The following is a 14,660-nucleotide window of genomic DNA, read 5'->3' as shown; positions in this document are numbered from 1 at the left end:
AGACATGTTTGATTGGCGATTGTTGACTTGCCCAGGAACAGGGGAACATCAGTCCAAATCCTACTCCTCAAGACCGCTGGCCCTTATTGGAGGCGGTATTCGTATAAGAAGGGGAGAACATCACACGAGGGTGTTGGGTCTTCGTACATATGATGGCATCGTCGCAACAGGTCAAGGATAGGGTGTTCTTCACACTTGACACACAACCACGAGACAGTGGACGTCAGAACTCGGAGTGCCGGAATGTGAGGTTGAACCCTGAAATTGATTACGCCTCCAGCGGTCAAGCCTCTTGGATTTGTCTGCATTCTGCAAATTATTATTAATACTGCATGCGGCATGGGCAGCTAGGCCCTTGTTTGACCATCAAAGTGATTGGCGAGCGGCCACAGCAGCGCCTGATGGATGTATCTGCGTCTCACAACGGTTTTGGCATCAGCGATATCGCGGGGTGAGAATCAGAATCCAGACATCAGGTGGTTCATATTTCCTGCTGGTGTTTTGAGCAATTTGTTCGTACGTGCGTATAAATTCGATGCCTCGTCAGTCGTAACGACGTATCAGTGATTTGAGCACTGGATGACTTTTGTGGGAACATAGGATAGAGCCGGAATCTCGTGGCCCAGGTCGGGCTTGGGGTTAACGAACCTCGCGGCTCTGTTCGATGAGTGGGCTGTTGTCTGTCTAGTATGAATTTGTCAGGACTTAGGCAGCAGCATGCAGGTCAGGGCCGAGTCGCTGACAGGCTAACCCGAAGTCCAACAAGAGGGAGTGGAATTAATAATGGTGTGTAGCAGCGGAGTGTGCATGTGGTGCTCGGGATGGGCGGCGGTGCTTTTGGCAGCTGGGGACAAAGTACCCTCTAGATACTCCGTACAACAAGCACCCTTTGGACTTGGGTTGGGACCACTATCGTATGGAGGGTAGACATATGAAGATATCACGAGTATGGTATATTGAACAATCGTCAATACGGAATATGCTTCGACCATTATCACCGCCACCACCAGGTACACAAATTATACGGTGACTATGTACCTACCTTCCGGAATACCCGTATACACGGCACGATCCATCACGATTTATCGGCATCCAACCTCCGACCACCCTCCGACCGACAGGGTTGTGTCTTAACACCGACCAAGCCCGCGGGGGATGATCATGATGCTGTGGCATGCGTATGCAGTGGCGTGGCTGCAGCAAGCCAACAACACCCGGAGGCCTGACATAAGTGACAAAAACCCTGGAGCTACTAGCATAGCATACAGCTAGGGACATACCTTGAAAAAGACCCTGGATTTGCGAACGGGACGGCGGACGTCACGGTTTATCGTCGAGCGAAATGCGGAAATGCGGAATCGGTCCCGCGTATCGTCAAGACGACGGTCAATCCTCAAAGCCGCTCAAAGGAAATGGTATTGGTACTCTTGATGGTCGTAGACGAGCGGTACAAAACTTGTTGAACGGGGGGGTAGAAGGATAGTAGGAACTGAAAAGATCGGAGGGTTGTTGGAAAAAAAATCGCTGCGCGAAGCTCTGCTTGGGACACTCGTAATACGACCAATTCCTTCAAGATTTCTGTAGCCCCGTCCCTTGCCGCAGCGTTCCGCCCTATGACCCATCCTGCATGTATATTTACAACCTCAGTCTGCCTTTCCTTCTCCATTGCTGTCCTATCCTCAGTGCCTTTTAGATCCGTTTACCTCCCCCTCCTCGCACGTCAATCGACGTCTCGCCGGCTTCTCTCTCCGTATGCCCCACCTCACGCTAAGACGGATATTGGTGACTGAGCCATTCACTGCACGGATTTTACCTCCAGAAACAATTTCCTAACCAATCCTATCCGCATCCCAAGTCCCTATTCAAACATATACCTACTGTCGTCCCCAACTCCCTCGACAGTTAGCGTCGATGTGGGGCCCCACTAGCTTTTCCCTTCCCATAGCTACCGCTCTGGTCCTGCTTCTGCCGCTGGTAGTAGCTCACAGCGACGACGAGCATGGTGACACCTCGCACGACATGAACATGGGTGGGACAAGCTCCGGACATGAAGCGTCGAGCACGCTGGCTGTCGGTGGCGATGCGCCGATGCCGACCTACAAACCGAGTTACTTCGCAGATGGAGGCCACCCCAGTATGATCACGGCTCATATCATCCTGAGCGTCATAGCTTGGGTTGTGATTTTACCGCTTGGCGTGGTGTTTAGCGTGGCCGGGTCTCGATACACGCTCCCGGCACAATTTCTGTTCTTGCTGGTGAACGCCGTCGCCGTCTTGTTCGCCGTCATCTACAATGCCTCCACTCCGGATCTCTACGAGCACAACGTACATCATCCCATTGGGTGGGCGATTACCTGGATCGCCGTGGCCTGGGCGGTCATGGCCATCCTCAACGTATATACCTCCCGTGCGAAAGCCACCCACCGCACATCGTACGACTGCGAGCCGGTGTCGGCCGCCAACATCGCCCAGTACGACCGGCTGCGGGAGCAGTCGCCGTACGACGAAGTGCGCTGGTCCGGTGACTCGGGTCAGGGCACCGAGCGCCACTCGTCCTCGCTGCTCGGTGCGCACACGCGATCGCCGAGCATCGCCTCCGAAACCCGGCCATTCGACCTTGGACACAGCAATATCCGCCTTGATGATGCCGAGGACGACGAGCCAGACGAGCCGGAGAAGCGCAGCTTTTTGCGGAACACGTATGTCGATAAGATGCTGTCGCGCAACGTGTATCGCATTGCAGCTTTCCGAAAGACGTTGAAGGTTATGAGCTTCATTTACACGGCAGTTGAGCGCACCATCCTCATCCTCGGATTTTTGGCGCTGACGTCAGGTGGTGTCGTGTACGGAGGCATTTTCGTAAGTGATCGAGTTTCGCGAGAGCTGCGATGACCATGATGGTTAATTTAGTGTTGCAGCGCGGCAAAGACGTCTTTGGAGGGCTTGCGCATTTTGTCAAAGGCGGCATCTTCTTCTGGTATGGGTTGGTGACATTGGGAAGATGGATGGGCAGCTTCGCCGACCTGGGGTGGGCGTGGAATGTGAAACCTCCGGCGACGCTGGTTGGTCCACGCAAAGCCGGGTTTGTGTCCGCCGAATTCATGGAATCGTTCCTCATTTTCCTCTACGGAGCTTCCAACATCTTCCTTGAGCATTTGGGCGGGGCCGGTGGACCGTGGCGGGCGCAAGATTTGGAGCATGTGTCCATCACCATTATGTTCTTCGGCGGTGGATTGGTGCGTAGACGAATTCCCATGCTTTGCCATACAATTTCGCTAACAGGTGCTGCAGCTCGGAATGCTCATCGAGTCCCATAAAGTTCGAGAGCTCCTGAACACTTCTATCCTCGTGACGAAGGATGCATCACTCCCCCAGCGGTTTGGTCCTGACTCCACAGACGACCAATGGGACGCCCCCAAGCAATATCGATTCCCGATGAATCCCATGCCTGGTGTCATCGTCCTCCTTCTTGGTATCATGATGAGCTCCCACCACCAGCACTCGATGACCTCCGCGATGGTGCACAAGCAATGGGGCATGCTGTTCGTGGCCGGTGCCATTTCCCGAGCCGTCACGTACGTCACCCTGTACATATCCCCGCCGACCTCATACCTTCCATCCCGACCTCCGTCCGAAATCGTCACGGCGTTTTGCCTCATCGGCGGCGGCTTGATCTTCATGGAGAGCACGCACACCATCATCTATGCCCTGGACGATAACAAGATCGAGGCCATGTTTGTCTTCACCGTCACCATGGGTCTGTCCTGTCTCATCATGGCGTGGGAAACAGTCGTGATCGCCATCAAGGGCTGGGCAGTCCGCCGCGAGAATTGGTCGGCGTTCTCGCAGGCCCATGCCTAAACCTTCATCCTTTTTTTTCGCGCCATAAACACAACAGTCACCTCTTCTTTGCATTCTGAGTGTTCCTTTCAATCCCTTTGAGATACCACTTCTGCGATGGCACTAGGACTTACTCCTATTATGATTTCCTTGAGGCGCCAGGCCCTAGGTAGGAGCCGCATGACATTAGCATATATATCCCTGGCGCGGGCAAGATCGAGACGACGGCGATGAGACGACGGCGATGCACGAAATTCCTCAACTTCGGAGCGTATCGTACTTCGTGGGCTAGTTAATCGGAGGTGGATTTGGGGTGGATTAATGTCAATAGAAATAATGTTGTAACGCTCATTAAATGATCATTTGCGTTCTGGATTTCTCGGTTGATCGTTGGGTTGGAAGACTTTCGTTCAGTGACCCCTGCCTCTTCCTCGAGTCGTCGCTCGTGCCAGGCCACTCGCTCTAGTCGAGGGCCCTCGTGCAGCGGCGGAGCCGCGTCCTGTCCCTCTCGTAGGTCCTCCGCGTCCAATTCCCGCGCGTCTTGGGCCGGGGGTCATGAACCTCGAAGATGCTTTCGACGATGTAGGTGGATTGTCGACGAAGGACGTATCGGTAGTCCTAAGAAATGAGTCAGTAGGGGACGCATTGGTTTGAATGTAGGAAAGAGGTCATACAAGAACGTTGCCTCTGCATCTGAATCGGGTTCTCTTGACATCGGACCTTCCTCCTGCGGTTGACGTTGACTGGCTCGCTTGAACGACTCTGGAATCGGAGCCTGTTATATTGATCAGGACTACTCTGTTCTCCGCATCTCGACCATGCCTCTCCTTCGAGGGGACGTACCTCTGGATAGTCCACACAGAACGCATTCATATTCATCCCATACAAAAACGCCGCAAAGTCCTCGCTGAACCGACCCAAGCTCTCGTGCATGATCTGCAGGTGCATGAAGTTGGCCTCCAGGTCCCCCATCGCGTCCGACAGCTCCGCAAACCGCGGCTCGAGCGCATCCAGGGGAAACCCGCCGTCGACGGCGCTTTGCGAGGCCGCGAGGGTGGCTTGTCGGGTTGAATCGCGGAGGGAGGAGCGAGAGGTCGGGCGGAGAGGGGTGGTGGGACGCGAAGGGGGGTTGCGGGTACGTGACGAGGAGCGCTTTTCGGGATAGGAGGGGTTGGATGGGGTGGTGGTTGCCATTGTCAATGGAAGGATGTGAGCGGCGAAATAAGGCGTTGTCGATTCTTGAACACTGTGTGGATGGAGTCGGGGAAGCAGTTTGATATTCGGTCTTGTCGTGTCTTGATTGTTTGTTTGGTACAGTGTGATCCATAACTAGTAGAGGTTCCCCTCACAGCAGCAGTCCAGTAATTACCATTTCCTTACCCTCCACGGCCCGGGTACTTTGTGTAGTACGGAAATCGTCAGATATAATTAACTAACTAGTTAAGGCAGGTACTATTAACTTAACTAAGGCAGGTACTATTCCTCCGCACCTTCTTCCGTTCTTCTTGTATCAATCCTCTATCAATCATGTTGTACTTCGTATTAATATTGAAATTGAATTCGCAGCACGTGTGGTTTTATCAGTTGTCTTGCTCCCAGCCATACATGGGATCGGCTCTCCTGTCAGCTGCGTGTCGCGTGATATGTCCAACAAACACGAATACTCCGTAGACAAGATGCATTCAAACCTCGAGGCCGTGTCGAAGAGGAGATGATGTAATTGAGTAGTACGGAATTAATTCTGTGTATTCCATACTCCGTCTGCATTGGATCCCGTCTTGTCCCTGTCAAAGCCACAGAACACGTGCGATAGGTTCTTACACGCTGCAGGGCAGCTCAACAGAATGTTCTACGCTGTTCACTATGTACTGGTAACATTGTAACTGCACCATGATGGACTCGTAATTGTTACGACTGCCGGTATGCATATCTAATATTAGTCATCATATATGCGCCATCTGATGAAGCTTGCCAGATATTTCATGTTGGGGTTCAGTTGATCATTGATCATTGACGAAATGCACCGCCGTGATTAGTGGAGACGGGGAATCGATGGAAACTGTGAATTGTGAATGAGTCCGGCATATCTTGCGAGACCATCAGACGACAACAGGTGTTGGACGTTGGTGCTGTATATTAATACCCTCCTTGAATTGCAATTCCAATAGACTCCACTTACATACGGATTTCGGCCCCTTCTTATCCGTTCGCTTCGCCATTACGTTGCGACGTGCGAGGATACTCCTTCCGTGGGAGCGTCGATGCGTCCCCGCATCTCTCCTGCGCATCAAGTCTATAAACTGCTGCAACGGCCCTTCCCGCTTCCTCCTGCGTCTTCATGTCCTTCCACTAGGGCATTCGTCCTCCACCACGCCAAAGCACATCGTCCACAACTTCATCTTCGCAATTGCGTCGGCTGCGGAACCGTGCGGAGGCCATTGACAACCACATCGAATCCTGCTTCACCATCCCTTGCGCCGAAGAGCCTGTTGACATTTGCGGTCGTCGCAGCGCTTTCGTTCGCCTTGTCTGTGTATATCCGGTCCGAGCGGAATTCGATCTCCCACGGTGACATGGCGGCACCCGAGAGCGAGACCAATGGCCAGACATCTGTTGCGGTCGACGATGCCGAGTTGCTCGATTTGCTGGGCGATCCCTCCAAGATCAATCCCGCGCGGCCGGGGACTCTCACCGCGGAACAAGAGGTCATACTGCGGGAATTTTGGGTGTTAGCAGCACGCGCCTTCGGAATCGTGGATCAGGAATTGTTGGATGTCTTGAACGATCCGACGTCAGGGGTTCCGAACGAGAACGTCGCCCTCGATGGCTCGAAGCGGAAGAAGGCACGGGCATTGTTTAGCAGGAAGAAGAAAGAAGGAGAGGCGGATTCGCTTTCGAAGCCCGATAGCCATACATCTGAACCGGTCGAAAAGGCGACGAATGACGTCTCCAAGCTCAGCATCGAAGACGACAAGCACGGTATGACCAAGCAATTCAAAGAGGCCCTGACGAAATACTCGAGCGCGGATCTACGAACCGCGTTCTGGGATATGACGAAACACGACCACCCCGACGCCCTCTTGCTACGATTCCTCCGTGCGCGAAAATGGGATTCACAAGCCGCGCTGGTTATGGCGGTGAGCGCGCTTCACTGGCGACTCGCTGAGGGCAAGGTGGACGTGGAAATCATGAAAGAGGGCGAGGAAGGTGCGCAGCGATGGGCGCAAAGCGAGGACCCAGACGTCAAGGGGGAAGGCGAAGACTTCCTGGAGCAATTGCGGTTGGGGAAGAGCTTCATCGTCGGCGCGGATAAGGTTGGGAGGCCGATCTGCTTGATTCGGACGCGATTACACCATGCGGGGGATCAATCCGAGTCCAGTCTCGAGCGATACACCATCTACACCATCGAAACCGCGAGGATGATGCTGCGCCCGCCGGTGGACACAGCGGTATGTTCGGTGATCTCGGACGTTGGATTTGGCTGACCTCCTACAGGCCCTCGTATTCGATATGACCGGCTTTTCTCTTGCGAACATGGTCAGTCTTGTCGCCTCGTGATAGCTCATGGGGCCGACCGCTGACATTGTGCAAGGATTACGCGCCTGTCAAATTCATGATCAAATGCTTCGAAGCCAACTACCCCGAGTCATTAGGCGTCGTGCTCATTCACAAAGCGCCTTGGATATTTTCAAGTATGCGCCACCCCCAGTTCTCCGACCTTGAACGTGCTTCCTAACCCCGAAATAGGTGTCTTCAGTATCATCAAAGGATGGCTTGACCCCGTGGTCGCATCGAAGATCCATTTCACCAAGAACGTCGAGGACCTCGAAGAGTTCATCCCCAAGTCACGGATAATCCAAGAGCTCGGCGGCGACAACAAGTTTGAGTGGAAATACCGTGAGGGCATTCCGGGCGAGAATGACAAAATGAAGGATACGGAGACCGCGGAACGGTTGAAAAAGCGAAGAGAAGAGATCGTCTCGAGCTTCGAAGAGACGACGTTCGAGTGGGTTTTGAAAAGCACCCTCCTCTCTCGCGGAGTAACGACGCAAGGCGATGAAAAGATCGACGAGGCGGCCATCGAGAAGATCAAGAGGAAACGACACACTATTGCCAAGGAGCTACGAGACAACTACTGGGAGCTTGATCCGTATATCCGCGCGCGCAGCGTCTATGATCGTCTTGGCTGGTTTCCCAAGGGCCCCGAGGCAGGCCAGTTAATAAAGGAGGACGTCACGCAAGTGAAGTTGAATGAGAGCAGCGAGGAGGAAACATAATGCAACTGCATTGTGTTCGACCCCTTGCTGACAGGCATTGTACATATTTGCTATCATGTCGATATGGCTCGCGCTGGGTTGATGGCATTGAGATTAGAGGTGCACTCGGACTGATGGGCGGGCGGTGGTGCATACTCCTTGATCGGGATCAGCGGCACCATTTTTATGAGATAAAATTCATAGGACTGTACGCTTGAGGGATCAAGGGCCTAATAAATTGTCTATGAGTTGATGTGAGCGAGGATAGCATAACTTCGTTGCGGTGATTCATTCCTAGCCAGCAATAGTTTGCCCAAGGAGGATGAAAGTGGAGAGAACTAGACGATCTCGCAACTCCCAGCCTATAAGTTTAGTTTTTATCCGAAATGGTCCTGTCCTGCTCCGTTTTACGCCTCCACTCCCGCAGCATCTTCATGTCTTCCTCGGTAGGCGCATCCTCGAGGAAGAGCCTTCGGAACTCAATGAGCACCTCGATCATAATGAGAACGATGATACCCCATTCTAGCCTGGTGCCATGCTGTTCACTGAGCCGCTCCCTCAGCACGGCGGCGATCTCCTGCGCATAGTCCATCTTCTCATTGAGCACCTTAATGCGCACGCCCACGTCCAACGCGCGTCCCACGTTGTCGAAATATCCCTCCAGCCCCAGCTCATGCCGGCTGTCCCAAAAGATGTCGGGCAACGAGTCCGTCAGCTCGGAGTAGAGGTTCAGCTGCGCGCGGATGTTCAGCAGCTCGCCCGTCTTGCGCAGGATGCCCTGCCGGCCGAACGGGAGGCTTTTGCCCCGCGACAGCTCCAGCGGGATGGACCGGGTCGACTCGAAGTAGTGGTCGAGGAGCGTTTCCAGGACTTGCAGCTTGGTGGACCGCGCGAGGCCAGAGGAGAAGGCAATCTTGGCGAGGATCGTGTCGCCCTCCGGCGACTCCATCGGATGCTGCTCCTGCCCGGTGCCTTCAGGCGGCATCGGGTCGAGCCCATCTTCATGAGTTCTCGGCACGGTACGACTCAAGCCAGATTTCTCGGACCGCGTGCCGAGCACGATCGTGTCGCCCACGACGGAGCTAACGTCGTTGGACGGATCCTCCAAATACTCCAAGTTGTCCGTTTCCGGCTCGAAGGGGTTCTCCGCCGCGGGCGCCAGCACGGTCTGCACGAGCCGGGTGCGGATCTTCTCCGGGACGTTCCACGCCACCATGGTCCCAGACGGGAAGATAAACACATCGCCGTGGCCGTCCAGCTTCTCCGGTTCGGTGAGGTGATCGGGGTAGATCGGGGTCTGGACATGCACTACCTGGGGATACAGCCCCGTGCGGAACGGGTCGAGGACGAAGCCGTCGTGGCGGACCAGGCGCGCCACGGCGGCGATGTCGTATCGCTCGGCGGCGCAATACGCGAAGACTTTCTGCGATCCGCGGGTCAGTGGTGCGACGGACGCGGAATCGTGGGCGCGAATACCTTGGTCACCGCATCGGGGTCGACGAAGTGACGCCCGCCTCTCTGTCGGAGATACGTGCCTCGTGACCGCTCGGCCTCGACGGCGACTCTCCGAAGAGATGTGGCGCTAATAGCAGACCGCGATGCTTTGGACGGGGGGATCTTGAGCGATTGGACATCCCCCTCATTGCTCGTTTCGGCGGAGTCCTTCTTCTTATGGAGTCGTGGGGCTACCGAGAAGCATTGGGGATGAGATGTCCGAGTAGTAGAAACTGAGACAACCGCTCCATTGGCAATTGAGTCCAACCGGCATCGTGGTGCGCGGTGGAGGGTTCGAAGGGTGCCAGGAGCGGAGATGCGGAGCAACGATTGCATGGACAGGTAAGGTCGGGGGTTTTATCGATGAAGAGCTGAAGGAATCATCATTGGCAATATCCAATGCCGCAGATGCTACAGATTCCACAGATGCTACTAATATAAAGGCGAAGCGGTAGGTGTTAAACGGCAACGTTCTTCTGTTAGAGCACCTCCAAAGAAATGCAAGATATCGTTATTCAAACTTTGTATTCCGTATTATCGCACTTTAATATGGAGTATTAGCCTTGTCATGTCTCCGTCCACTGTCCGGTAATTAGTGTACCAATACGGAATATTTCAGTAATTTACTCATGCACATAGTTACGCATTTTAGCATGTATTAGCGTATTATTCACGGATCAGCCAGGACCGGGAATCAGGTACCGGGGCATCCTCGGTCCATTGGAGTTGGTGCCTTGGTGCCTTTGTGTTGGACCAGAACAGGGTGAGATCACTGTGTCGGACAGATGGTGGAACTAGAGAACCAACGACATCATCCTTCGATTCACCCATACGGACACCAGCCAAACCAACTCCCAGGTCGACCATACCATACATGAAGCTGCTACATCACCCCTGAGTCTTCGCAGTGCATGCCTCAGCATGGCTGGGGAATCAGAAGAGGGAGACCAAGATGATATATTCAAAAGGCGCCCGGAGACGCCGCCGAATCCTCCACCACTTCCCCAGAATGCCTCTCCGGACCCCAATCATACGGCCGAGGAAGACGATGGAGAGGACGAGGACGAGCCGAAGCTCAAGTACACCCGCCTCACATCGATGCTCAGCCCCGTCTATCGCAATGGCGACGCGACAAGTGCCTTTATGGTTGCGGGAGACAAGATGATCATGGGGACACATAACGGAAGCGTCCATGTCCTCACGATTCCTTCGTTCCAAAGCCTTCGGCACTATCGCGCACATACCGCCTCGATTACCTCCGTCTCCGTCTCGCCATTCCCTCCGCCATTGCCATCAGCGCGTTCCGAGGCCGCGACGAAACCACGAGTCACGAGCCCCGAGAGTCGACGGTCGGCTCCCATGGCACCGCCAACGTCGTCCCCTCGTACTCCACGACATGCTCAGATCCCCACAACGCCCTCCAACTCGATATACATCGCGACTGCCTCGATCGACGGTCACGTATGTGTCCAGTCGTTGGTGGACCCAAAGGACGTGATGCTGCGGAACTTCGCCCGGCCGATCCAGGCGGTGGCGTTGTCCCCTGAGTATAAGAGCGACCGGTCATTCGTGTCGGGGGGCCTTGCCGGGCAATTGATCCTCACAAGTGGCGGCCGACTTGGCGCCTCGTCCAATGCCAACACGAACAGCGCAGCTGCGGCGGCGTCGGGTTGGCTGGGCTCGCTTGGAATCGGATCCAACCCTGGGAAGGACGCGGTCTTGCACTCCGGGGAGGGTAGCATTAGCACGATCAAGTGGTCGCTATCGGGGAAGTTTGTCGTGTGGATCAACGAGCATGGAATCAAAATCATGCGGACAAACCTCAAGCTAGACAGCCTGGATTCCGAACGCGCCTGGAAGACCATCGGCCATATCGACAGGCCGAAGCATGGGAACTGGGAAGATCTTGGTGGTGGATGGAAAGGCCGCGCCGACTGGGTGAACACGGACTGGCTCGAATCCGATGAGGAGGGTCCAGTTGTGCAGAATGGGACCAACGCAAAACATTCGGTAGAGAAGCTGGTTGTCGGGTGGGGCGATACAGCATGGGTACTTCTCGTCAAATCGGAGCGAGCCGGTGTTGGGAAAGATGCCGGCGAGAGGTTCTCCGGCAGTGTGGATATTGTACACAAGTATGTAAGAAGAGCCCGAATCGTGATCAAGAAGCTAATACGTGTAGACTGTTCTTTGACGACTGCATATTATCGGGTCTGGCGCTCTATACCCCTTCTTTACTTCTGATTCTTGCATACCGGACCAAGGACGACGACGATAAACCCATCGCTCCCTCGCTCGAGACGACACCACGACGAGGCGTGCATCACAGACAGAATGGATTGTCTCCCGAAGTCCGTCTGATCGACGTGAATACGAAAGACGAAGTAGATGTAGACATGTTAACAATTAGTCGATACGAGTCATTGGCCGCCGCGGACTACCACATCAGCACCCTGTACGTGCCCGCGAACCAAGGACCGCTGCAAACGCAGCGAGGCGCGCTCGGGGCGATTTCTGGCAGTTTGTGGGATGCCGGAGCCAGCGCGGGAAGAGTATTTAGCTCGGGGGCAAGTATCTTCAGTCTTCCGAGTAGCGAAAAGGATAAAGCTTCGACACCGCCAGGCTCTACTGGCTCGGGAAAAGTCGCGCCTTCGACGAGGGCTTTAAAGGAGGTTCCCGTTGCAGCGATCCGTCCAGGACTGAAGATTTTCCTCGCAAGCCCTTATGACTCGATTTTGGCGATCAAGAGGGATCTATCCGATCATCTCTCTTTCCTGTTGGACCACCGAAAGTATCAACGCGCATGGGAGCTCATCAATGAGCATCCGGAAGTGGTTGCCATTGCCCCCGACCGGCCCAGCGGCGACGAAACACCGACCACCCCCTCCAAGAAAGGACAAAGTTTGGCGGACTTTTTGGCCGACGATAGCGCGTCGCAGACTACCCTCTCCATGAACAAGGCCCATAATTCGGCCGTGTCGAAGGAGAAACGCAGGGTCGGCGAGCTCTGGCTTCAGCAGCTCGTCTCTGCCGGAGATTGGGTCACTGCTGGTCGAGTTGCGGGTCAAGTTTTGGGCACGTCATCGAGATGGGAACACTGGGTGCTTACCTTTGCACATGCTGGGCGGTTTGATGAGATAACACCTCACATCCCAAGTTACGACATCCATCCGGCATTGCCTTCAGATGTATACACCGTCGTCCTTGGCCATTACATCCACCATGATCAATCTCGATTACGGGACCTGCTTGACATCTGGGACCCCGACCTTTTCGACTCGAAAAGCGTCATTTCGGCCATCGAGAGCCAGTTGGATTCCGGCCTTGCGACAGAAGAAACCGTAGAGGATGGCGAAAAGGGCCGAGATTGGCGGTTCCTGTTGAGCTCTCTCGCTCGACTCTACGTCGCCAGCGGCAGACAGAAGGATGCGCTGAAGTGCTACATTCAATTGCAAGATGCGGACGCGGCAATGGCGCTCATAAGAGACTACCACCTCGTCGGGGCTTTGTCGGATGACATCCAAGGATTCCTTCTTCTAAGAATATCGAAAGAGCAGCTTAGCGCAGGTCATCTCAGTGAACTTGAGGAACTCAGCTCGGAAGCCGTGCGGCTGCTCGTCGATGAAGCCTACCAAGGCATAGTGCCGTCCGACACCGTGGTCGATCAACTACAGACGAAGGGACCGAAGATTCAGCCGTTTCTGTACTTCTACTTGAAAGCCTTGTGGAAAGGTGGCGGGAGTGAGAAAGGCACGAAAACGTCGAGGATGCGCGATCGTGTTGCCATCGAGGGGCAGTCTTTCGTCGAAGAGTTTGGCGATCTGGCGGTGGAACTCTTCGCTGAATATGATCGGCCCCTTCTCAAGGAGTTTCTTCGGGCATCGGACAGCTACGCTTTGGGTGGAGCTATCGCGATCTGTGAGAAAAGAGGTTACACTGAAGAGCTGGTGTAAGTCGGAAACTTACCATCCCAAGCTCCTTCCATGGAACTAATTGATGATATCCACAGATTCCTTCTCTCCAAAACTGGTGAAACCAAGCGTGCTTTATATCTCATAATCGACTCCCTTGCCGACGTCTCGATGGCTATCTCTTATGCTAAAGATCAAGCTGACCAGGACCTGTGGGACGACCTCCTGGATTACAGTATGGATAAACCCAGTTTCATTCGCGGACTACTGTATGAAATCGGCACTGCCATCGACCCTATCAAGCTTATTCGGCGCATCCCCGAGGGACTGGAGATCGATGGACTTCGGGATGGCATCGGCCGCATGGTAAAAGAGTTCGAGCTGCAGAACAGCATCTCCGAAGGCGTCGCACGCGTGCTCTATAGCGAAGTTGCTGCGGGCTTGGATAAACTGCGTGAAGGCCGAAGAAAAGGGGTGAAGTTCGACATTGAGTACGAATTGCCACAAATCCTTGAGCCGGATGGCGAGATAGAAACATCGGCGGAGGCACAACCGCAACTGGAGTCAGACGCCTCGAACAATCTGGATGACGCAGGTGAATTGCCAATGTCGCCAGGGAGAAGCCCGAAAGAAGCGAAAGCCGGACACTGCGTTGAGTGCGGAAGAGTTTTCCACGAAGACGGTCAGCCTTTTTGCATCGTCGCTTTCCTGCATGCAACTAACATTTCGCAGATTATGAAACACTCCTCGGTTTTGCGTGCGGGCATGTCTATCACCTATCCTGCATGCTCAAAACGTTCCCATCGTCCAACCCGGACAGCATTGCAGCGGCGGAACGTCTGCAGGCCCGATTGGCCGTCGATGCCGCGACGGGTAACGAGTTCATCGAGTCGACTAGAAGCGTGGGAGCGAAAGTTGCGCATGCGCACATTATCCGCGCCGCCGTACAGAATGGCTGCACACTTTGTCGGGCAGTTGACGATGATGACGGATAATGGCGAACAGAGGCAAACGGAACCAGGGATCGTCAACCGGATTCCTTTACACTACGCTTTAAAGTGCAGGAGTGTTGGAGCTCGGTCTTCCGGGGTGCCGAATTAATAATGTTGTACAATATTCGATACTTGAGCATTGTGCGAAGTTACATAGAGTTGTTTTGGTC

General features: G+C 54.3%; 5 protein-coding genes across 5 annotated transcripts; 3 read left to right on the top strand and 2 right to left on the bottom strand.

Moving 5' to 3' along the window:
* Positions 1 to 2,088: 2,088 nt before the first annotated feature.
* P152DRAFT_405601 (uncharacterized protein) lies at positions 2,089 to 3,861 on the top strand (the record flags this gene model as incomplete). Its single annotated transcript, XM_033676821.1, has 3 exons — positions 2,089 to 2,859; positions 2,919 to 3,236; positions 3,292 to 3,861. 3 exons carry the CDS (start codon positions 2,089 to 2,091, stop codon positions 3,859 to 3,861), a joined length of 1,659 nt encoding a protein of 552 aa, XP_033530013.1.
* A 401-nt stretch (positions 3,862 to 4,262) lies between these two features.
* P152DRAFT_366659 (uncharacterized protein) lies at positions 4,263 to 4,995 on the bottom strand (the record flags this gene model as incomplete). The annotated part of the gene is made up of 3 exons (XM_033675431.1): positions 4,263 to 4,458; positions 4,515 to 4,615; positions 4,684 to 4,995. Coding segments are annotated over 3 exons (609 nt in total), but the record flags the coding sequence as incomplete, so codon positions are not given.
* A 685-nt stretch (positions 4,996 to 5,680) lies between these two features.
* Positions 5,681 to 8,354, top strand: P152DRAFT_462659 (uncharacterized protein). Its single transcript, XM_033680394.1, has 4 exons — positions 5,681 to 7,289; positions 7,336 to 7,377; positions 7,433 to 7,532; positions 7,588 to 8,354. The coding sequence occupies exons 1-4, from the start codon at positions 6,102 to 6,104 to the stop codon at positions 8,115 to 8,117; spliced, it is 1,860 nt and encodes a 619-aa protein (XP_033530011.1). The 5' UTR covers positions 5,681 to 6,101; the 3' UTR covers positions 8,118 to 8,354.
* P152DRAFT_462658 (uncharacterized protein) lies at positions 8,302 to 10,133 on the bottom strand. The gene is made up of 2 exons (XM_033680393.1): positions 9,573 to 10,133; positions 8,302 to 9,519 (listed from the first exon to the last, which is right to left on the bottom strand). Exons 1-2 carry the CDS (start codon positions 9,924 to 9,926, stop codon positions 8,467 to 8,469), a joined length of 1,407 nt encoding a protein of 468 aa, XP_033530010.1. The 5' UTR covers positions 9,927 to 10,133; the 3' UTR covers positions 8,302 to 8,466.
* Positions 10,134 to 10,511: 378 nt separating this feature from the next.
* P152DRAFT_477408 (uncharacterized protein) lies at positions 10,512 to 14,493 on the top strand (the record flags this gene model as incomplete). Its single annotated transcript, XM_033681580.1, has 4 exons — positions 10,512 to 11,722; positions 11,770 to 13,536; positions 13,597 to 14,180; positions 14,231 to 14,493. The coding sequence occupies 4 exons, from the start codon at positions 10,512 to 10,514 to the stop codon at positions 14,491 to 14,493; spliced, it is 3,825 nt and encodes a 1,274-aa protein (XP_033530009.1).
* Between the last annotated feature and the right edge of the window lie 167 nt (positions 14,494 to 14,660).

Source organism: Eremomyces bilateralis, assembly GCF_010015585.1.
Source record: "Eremomyces bilateralis CBS 781.70 unplaced genomic scaffold P152scaffold_37, whole genome shotgun sequence".
Taxonomy (NCBI): domain Eukaryota; kingdom Fungi; phylum Ascomycota; class Dothideomycetes; order Eremomycetales; family Eremomycetaceae; genus Eremomyces; species Eremomyces bilateralis.
The sequence above is the reverse complement of the archived record's forward strand: the minus strand, read 5'-3'. Positions and strand labels throughout refer to the sequence as shown.

Coding starts and splice junctions, on each gene's coding strand:
- P152DRAFT_462659 (XM_033680394.1), top strand. CDS start 6,102: ATGCGTCCCCGCATCTCTCCTGCGCATCAAGTCTATAAACTGCTGCAA. Junction 7,290..7,335: donor GCCCGCCGGTGGACACAGCG/GTATGTTCGGTG, acceptor GACCTCCTACAG/GCCCTCGTATTCGATATGAC. Junction 7,533..7,587: donor AGCGCCTTGGATATTTTCAA/GTATGCGCCACC, acceptor ACCCCGAAATAG/GTGTCTTCAGTATCATCAAA.
- P152DRAFT_462658 (XM_033680393.1), bottom strand. CDS start 9,926: ATGCAATCGTTGCTCCGCATCTCCGCTCCTGGCACCCTTCGAACCCTC. Junction 9,520..9,572: donor ACCCCGATGCGGTGACCAAG/GTATTCGCGCCC, acceptor CGCGGATCGCAG/AAAGTCTTCGCGTATTGCGC.